Source organism: Martes martes, assembly GCF_963455335.1.
Source record: "Martes martes genome assembly, chromosome: 4".
In the NCBI taxonomy this organism is placed as follows: Eukaryota; Metazoa; Chordata; class Mammalia; order Carnivora; family Mustelidae; genus Martes; species Martes martes.
This window is the reverse complement of record NC_137891.1, coordinates 148721349-148729891: the sequence shown is the minus strand read 5'-3', so window position 1 is coordinate 148729891 and position 8543 is coordinate 148721349. Positions and strand designations below refer to the sequence as shown.

Here is an 8543-nt window from a genome sequence, read left to right as displayed (position 1 = left end):
TGGAAAGTCAGATTATGGGTTTTTTTCCTAATTCTTCTCTGAGATTTTCGAATCAAGGCAAAGAAAAAAATAAAATTTTTTGGACAAGGCCCAGTTCAAGTTCCATGGCCTCCATGAAACCTTCCCATAAATCCTTTCTCTTTTCTGAACACATACATTTACTGTCTATGTTGCTCACTTAGCCCTCTTCATCAATCAATAAATAAATTAAAAAGTTAATGCACTGAACCTAAAAAAAATTAATGCACTGACATCTGAAGGGCACCTTGTGAGATGCTGGGAGGACACAATGCGTTTATCAGTTAAGTTTTCATATATAGTCATTTCCTTTATTAGGTTGTATGAGAGCTTTCTTACAGCCCATATGGTGGCCATCACTCCTCACTAATGAACCAAATTCCTTTGCAGAAAATGTTGAAGAGAAAAAAAAAACTGAAACAGATTGATACAAATCCCTTTAATAAAAGCATGTCAATGACAACTTCATGTTTAAATAAATATATTGTTAAAAAAATCATGCAAGAGTATTTGGCTATAATTACTAAGAAAGATTTGAGACTGCTAGTCCCTCTGCAGAAACACTATGCACAGATGCAAAATGATCAAAGGCTGATATAATCAGGAATCTCAAATAAGTGGCGTGGCCATCTCGTGTCTGCAAAGGAAAAATCAATATGGAAGCATTTAGCAATTCTAGTTAACTTGTTAAACAGCAGTTAGCAGAAGAAAGGGTTTGATGCAAAAATGATATCCTAAATATATAATATATAAGATATAATATTCAGAAGAGAAGACACCTGCGTATAACAATACCGCTGGTCTGATGTATCATCAGGCAAATATCAGCACTGGTTTGATGAAAAATAATGGGTGGAACTAAAAATTGCAACTTTACATTTCTGATTAATTTTTTAAAAGGGTCTTTCTAAAGTATTTTTCATGTTAGGAGACCTTCTTTGTTTGATGATTCCTCTAACTATACTACCCCGAAACATTATTATACTTTTACATTTGTATAATTTCTCTGGAAAGCAATTTGGCAATATATATAAGCAGCTATAAATATGTCTACCCTGATGGACCCAGTGATTTTATTCCTTGAAATTTAATCATAGAGAATAATTTAAAAGGTGAAGATCGTGGTAGTGAGAACATGCATAAGTTGTCCCCTGTAGTATTACTTATAATGACAGAGGGAGGAAAAGTGAAATTAGTGAAGATTTGTCTATTTTCACACATTTCATTTTAAAATTATAATTATGAACTTATAATATTGTTTAAAAAGATACACAATTCTTCACTTTTTACTATTAAACTATGTGATGCATACTGACAACAACAAGAAAATAAGTGTAATAAAAGCTCTTGTGGCAGGGTAATAAAATCATGGATACTTCCAGCTGCCCACTCCCCCTTACTGTTTTCCAAATGTTCTATAATGTTGTAAGGCTCCTTGATTCACAGTGAGTCCTAAAACAAAATACTTAGCAGAGGCTTACTAATCATAACCCATTAATAAACATGGAGAAAAACAGGCTGATAAAATTCAGTCTAATTAATCATTTTCTGGCCCCACTGGCCTCTCCAGTCGCTGGGCACATTTGGGTGGTGGTGAAGATAATTAATAGCATTCAAAAACTTCCTACAGAATCTTTTGAAGCGCAGATTTCATAGCAGCGCCTGGTTAAGTTGTGAAGAAGGAAACTTAATGGACAAGGTTCCTCTTTAAGCCTCATTTAGAGAAACCTTAAACAAACACTACCACCTAAAAAAAAAAAAAAAGCCCACACATTCAGTTGTTTCACTTTTTTGTGTTTGTCTAAAACCAGGGCCTGATTAACTAGCAGGAACAGAGGAACCCCTGATGAGGCAGCAGCTTCCTCATCAACGGGCATTCATTCCACTTGACAAGCAAAGCCCAATGGAATGTTGTCGAAAAATGCTGGTTCTCTTTCCACTTCATCTCTCTTTGGCTTATTTGTTGCTGATCCTATGCTCCAGTTCCCCTTATGTGAATCTCCCTTGTCCTTTCATGCTCAAATTAACATCCGATTTTGGCATCTCAACCTTTTTTGATTCCTCTTCTAAAAGGCCTACAGAATCAAATGAATGAAAGCACAGCAAGTAAATATTTCTAAATAAACGAACAAAATAAAAACAAGTAAGTGAATTGTTTTACCCTTGCTGTTAGTCTATGACAGATAAAGGCCTAGTTGATGCATGCTTTATTTAAACTGTAATATCATTGAGAATGACCTTCTCCATGGGTTGATTATGTACAGAACCTATAATACATCACAATAATACACACAAATTATTAACTTTATGACTGAGGAGATAGATTTAAAACGTAAACACATTGTGCTGACTAAAGATAATGTTTATCTGTACAAAGTATATAGGCTTACCATAATTTCTTCATTTTGAAGCTGCCCCTCTGTGTGGACTAGATCTAAACCAGAAATTTAACAGAAATGAGTTAGGATTCAAAATACATGAGGACAGCTACTGAAATTTAGGCTCAGCAAAACATGGTGTCTGGTAAACTATAGTTAGGTCAGACTTACCAGGGGTTGGGGGTTAAAACTCAATATCAAAATAGGAATATTTGATGTAAAAGGCATGAAAGATAAACTGTGAGCTCTAAAACATCTGTAGTGAGTATAAACAAAAGGAAATGTAAATCAGAGTAAAGGAATATAAAGTAAGGAATTGACAAAAAGGGAAAATCCCTTTTAAGGATCAAGCCACTAACAGTTATCACAGGCCTGAAAGGAGCCATCTTATTACCACTCCCATCAGAAAAGACTACAGCTCGGTTTCTCACGCTGAACTTTTACTGTGACGTTGAATTATGCTGCCTGTGAATTGATCTTTCTTGGTATCCAACTTTAGAAAACATTTGCTTAATATAATTTTAAAACAGGTTAACTTAGTTGGTCACGAGTCATATCAAACATTCTTTTGGAAACATGAAATATTTGATATAATAATAAACACTGACATTATTTAGAAATTAATTTTATTTGTATCAGAATAGTTAGTGCACATAATTTTTAAGGCACATATTACAAAAGGGATAGTCTCTGGGAAGTAAGATGGTGCATGACTTCCTGTTTCCTAACCTCTCTCTGAGGTAATGAATGGTAGTAATTCCCTGCTTGACCCTTTCTTTCCCTTCCAGTCCTGCTCCTGAGAGGCGAATGTTTCCAACTCCTTCAGTGTTTTTTCCCTAGAATTGTAACATGTTTATATTTCTTTTCTCAATTTATCAGTGTTTTACTGACTTTATATTATGGTAGGAGAAAATTAGGTCTCTGAAATCGATTTCCTCTTCCTCCTCCTGCAACTTTTCCTTCCTGCCATCCTCTCAGTTTTGAAATCAATACTTGACAGTTACATTATTATCTGTGTAATGTTATTTACTACTGAAATAAGTATCAAATTATGATCCCATTTTCTTTCTTATGCAACTCCTCCTCTACCAGGATTTAATTATAACCCTTTCTTTCATTGCTTGGTTTAATTATGAAAAATTGGGGGTGCCTGGGTGGCTCAGTTGGTTAAGCAACTGCCTTCAGCTCAGGTCGTGATCCTGGAGTCCTGGGATCGAGTTCCACATCGGGCTCCCTGCTCTGTGGGGATCCTGCTTCTCCCTCTGACTCTCTCCCCTCTCATGCTCTCTCTGTCACTCTCAGGTAAATAAATAAAATCTTAAAAAAAAAAAAAAAAGGAAAGAAAATTGGAAAATCTCACTTACATCAAAAAAGACCAATATAATTCCTGTATATACCTGTCATCTTGATTTTATAATTACTAACATTTCACTATACTTGATTTATGGAATTTTTTTTGCTAAAGTATTCTTTTTAAGACTTTATTTATTTATTTAAGAGAGAGAGAATGAGCAGGGAGGAGGAGCAGAGGGAGAGGGAGAAGCAAACTCCCTACTAATAAGTAAGGAGCCAATGTGGGGCTCGATCCCAGAACCCTGGGATCATAACTTGAGCTGAAGGCAGATGGTTAATGGACAGACCCACCCAGATGCCCTTGCTGAAGTATTTTAAAGAAATCTAAGACAACATGACATTTCACCCCCAAATATTTGATTATCCATCTCTCAATAATAAGGATATTTTCTCACAAAAGCATAATACTATTATCATACCAACATTTAAAAATGCTTTAATATCATATAATACCCAGTTCACATTCAGATTTCCCAGTTGTCCCCAAAATGTCTTTTTATAGTTGGTTTATTCAAATCAGAATCAAGTCTCCTTTAAGAAGGAGACTTTTGAATTGCTTTCTCTCCCCCACACACATTTTTTTCCCATGTCACTGACTTATTGAAGAGATCAGGTCAGTTTTTCTGTAGAATGTCCCACATTTTGTCATCTTACCTCCTCCTAGTTTCATTACATTTAATTCTCTATCCTCTATTTCCTATATACTGGAATTAGAGCTAAAGGCTTGATTATATTCAAGGTTTGAGGCCTTCATCAAATGTCCGGTGAACTTTGGATATCTTTTGTTACTTATAAATAAATCATTTGAAAACCGTGTGCATGAACCAGGCTCACTCACTAGGGCTTCAATAGAGCGACCAGGAATGAGCTAGCCTTTGTCCGTATCCATAGATCTTTTTTCTGGAGCCACTCGGTTTCTCCAAAAATGTTTAGTCTCCTGGGTGGGGCTATATTCTTGATTGCTGTCATAAACATTAGAGCACAGAGGAGTGAGTTCTCACCATTCAATTTGCAGGCTTCCACTTAAATCCCCTACTTTCAACTGCACAGCTCCCTTACTTTCTCTACTATGTCTGGCATCCCTGAGTTCTGAGCTTCAACACACAGTGTTCCTCATTATCCCTCGCAGGTGGTTTGCGGGAGGAAAGAGGAATCATCCAGCTTTGCGGAACAGGAGAACTTACCTAGGGTGGAAAACTCTGTATATAGATGTTCAACTAATCACCCTTGTTTTCCGGTCCACATCTCACTTGCTCGTTCCCTGGTACCTTCTGCCTTCAAATTCTAGACCTTCCTGGGGTTTTGTTGGGCAAAACTGGCTTGCTTTACATTGCTATTCTCCTGGGACGGCACTTAGCTACTACTCCATTCGGCGACATTAGTTCCTTCTCTTCCATCTGTGTCCTCTCTTCCATAATATGGATTAACTCCTCACATCCTCGTTCGTCTCCTGTTTTTTTCATTGTTTTTCGTTTTTGTCCTTGTAGGTTTATGCCTCCTTTTATTCCTTTTCCATTATTCTCATGGTATTTGGGGAAGGAAAGGAAACAGACACACGAAGGCAACATGTTGTGTTTAACTAGAGGCAATTCTGATGATGATATTTAAATATACCATTAGGAAGGAAGGAAGACAAGAAACTAATACTTATTGTCTACCACGTATAGTTTGGTAGATGATACTATGTTCACAAAAACCTTAAATGGTGGGTTACTGTCCCCCATTTTTCAGATAAGGATTCTGAAACTCAGAAAAATTGAGTATTAACATGTTAACAGTTACACAACCAGAAGTTAAGCAGCAGTCTTGTATTCAAACCTAGGTTTTTCTAGGCTCTACATAAGTCACAAGAATCACCTTTTTTCACCAAAATGCAGCACAATTGGAAATATAGAATCAAAGGACAATTCTCCACTCCCTCACACCCAGAACAATGCTGGTGAAAAAGCACATACCTCTTTCAATCCACGGCTCAAAATCAACTGGCTCTTTAGATGTGGTCTTTTCAATCCTCAAGGTCCTCACTGACGTTGGAAGTAAAAAAAATAAAGTGTTAATTACCTACCTGATTTTATGTTGCTGTCCCTACATTTCCTTTCTTTCCTCTGAAAGTGTCAAGCACTGGTGGGACTACACAAAATACTGGGATCAGAAATACCTGGTCTGGGGGCACCTGGGTGGCTCAGTCGGTTAAGCGTCTGCCCTCGGCCCAGGTAATGATCTCAGGGTCCTGGGATCGAGCCCCACATCGGGCTCTCTGCTCAGCAGGGAGCCTGCTTCCCCCTCTCTCTCTGCCTGACTCTCTGCCTACTTGTGATCTCTCTCTCCCTGTCGAATAAATAAATTCTTAAAAAAAAAAAAAAAGAAAAAAGAAATACCTGGTCTGAAAATCATTCACATATGCTGTTTTTCTGTAGGGCCCTACGGTAAAATGCAGTCTTGTGTCACTGTAATCTTACAAATGTTTGCAAAGCACATAATACAAAGTTAGCAGAGCCTTTCTGAATTTGGTTATCATCCAGAGTTTTTGTGTACTGGTAGTAGTAATAATAATAGTAATCATAATAATAATACTGTTAGTGATCTTGGTCATAAACCTTTATGGAGAAACTACTGTGAGTCAGGCATATTTACTCATTCACTCTTGACTATAATCTTCTAAGAAAAAGTATTACTAATACACTTTACTGATGAGGAAACAGGCTTACAGAAATCAGGCACCTTAGAGAAGTCAGGCAAAGTTTTCAATGATAATAGAGCTAGTAAGGGTCAGAAACAGAATTCAAATTTAGGTGTGTCTGACTCTAGAGCCTCTACAATTAATGACAGGAGAGAGACTTAACCAGAATCCAGGCATCTTCCTTCTGCATTTTTTCTCCATTATCCCTAACACAGATCCTGCTAGAAACATTCTTCTCTTCTTCTCTTCTCTGTTCTGTGCCCTGGGGGAGGACGCCTGTGGATTGCACCACTGGCTCCTGGTTGGGTTTGGCCAATGGGAGGCACTGGGAGGAAACTGGAGGGCAGTGGCAAAGTGAGATCAGGTTGTTTTTTGCCCACTCCCTTCCTGCTTCCGTGCACTGTCTGAGACAGTGGTTGAGTCCCTTCATGCTTACAGCCACTGCCGGGCAGGCCATTAGACACAGGCCCCAGCTCTCATTGGGCTCTGGTAACACAATTTCCGTCCCTTATCCTAGGGGTGGTAATGGCTTATTGCTGTGGCCAGTTTCAGGGCGTTCTCACCATTCTAGGTTCCCTTACCCAGACCATAATTTTGTAAGTAATCCCGTCAATAAAGTCTTTTCATTTGAACCATCTGGGATGTATTCTCTCCTGCCATGATTTTGTCTGAAATATTTTATCCTTAAGTAAACACAAGACAGGATCAGAATGATGTTCCAAAGGGAGAGTCCTTTCCTAAATGCCTCAGAAAATGCCATTATTAAAAGAAGAATAAAAATTATCCAATGCAAATAATCAAGGTTATCAGATTTTCAGAAAGAATTTGACAGAGAACCCCAAGCCAAATGAATCTGGAATAAAGATGTTGAAGAACCGAGTGTTCTGGCAAGCTGGCTTCTTAAGTTCATAATAGGGTTTTTTGCCAAAGATTTTCACATAGTAAATTGCATGGAAATTATTATGCACTTTGGAAGGATTTCAAATTTTCAATTTTAGAGAAGCTAACTGTACTTGAGGCAGTTAACCCATATTCCCCACTCTCCCAACCCAGCCATAAAACTGGATTCCATGCTGCGAAGAAAAGTTAGTGTTTTGCCAAAGTTTACATATGTGCCCTCTGACTATGGGAAAATGAAAAGATGATGAATATTAATGTATTATTTGCTTACCAAAGTAACTTTGGATTACAAGTCTTTCAATCCGTACATGTTTGTGAAAACAAATAATGAACTCTTGGGGAAACATTCCTGTTGTGGTCCAAAATGTTTCTGGATTCCTATTGTTAATTTTAAAGGAAAAGAAAAAAGAAGAGCCAAATAAAAATATTCAATCACAAAATTCTAGTGGGTAAATATTTTCAATAAACGACCCTCGACTCTTGAGATCCCTACTTCTTCCTTCTGCCTCTAATCTCTCCCCAACTTTAATAATTCTTCTTTACTATTAGCAGATATATTTTTTAAAAACACAGAAACAGAATTGATGTCACTCTTGTCTAAAAGCCTTTGGTGGCCCCTTAGTGCCTATAAATCTGCCCGTGAAGGATGGCATTTTACAACCCTGTACGATCTGGTCACATTATTAAAGTACACTGTCTCCCGTCATGGTATCCTCTCCCGTTACTGTAGTCACATCGGGCCAATTAAGATTCTGCAAACACATCATACAGGGTCATATTTCTGTGCCTTATTTAGCTCATGAGGTTCTCTTGACCCAAAGGCCTTTCTTCCCTTACGAGTATATTCGCTCTTTGGTCCCATCTCTCAGCCCCAAGTCAGAATCACTTCCTCAGGCCTCCTTTGCACTCAGAATCCATTTTTGCATCGGTACTTTTCTCTTGTGCTTTTATGGCTCCTGCTAGATGCTAAGTTCTCGGAGTCCAACCACTTTCTCTTCATTATCTTTATACCCCAGCAACTATCACATTGGCTGACCCATAGCAGATGCACAGTTAGATGCGTGTTGAAAAAAATGCATTCAATTTTATGTCATATATATAAAATATATGTAATATATATAGTACTGTCCACAGAAATAACCATTTTTATTTTAACTATACAAGCTGCTTCTTTCCTTTTTGTAGGTAAAATTTTACCTGCAGTGAAATTTAAG

At 37.6% G+C, this 8543-nt stretch overlaps 1 protein-coding gene across 6 annotated transcripts in view; it reads right to left on the bottom strand.

The window, feature by feature from the left end:
* Positions 1 to 438: 438 nt before the first annotated feature.
* Positions 439 to 8543, bottom strand: part of IFT25 (intraflagellar transport 25) — a 33718-nt gene continuing 25613 nt past the window's right edge. For all 6 annotated transcript variants that reach the window (XM_080801372.1, XM_080801370.1, XM_080801368.1 and 3 more), the window contains 4 exons: positions 7601 to 7707; positions 5705 to 5773; positions 2409 to 2452; positions 439 to 655 (listed from right to left, as the gene is read on the bottom strand). In XM_080801372.1, coding sequence (XP_080657498.1) covers positions 542 to 655; positions 2409 to 2452; positions 5705 to 5773; positions 7601 to 7707 — 334 coding nt within the window. In that variant the 3' untranslated portion in view covers positions 439 to 541. The remainder of the gene's footprint in view (positions 656 to 2408; positions 2453 to 5704; positions 5774 to 7600; positions 7708 to 8543) is intronic.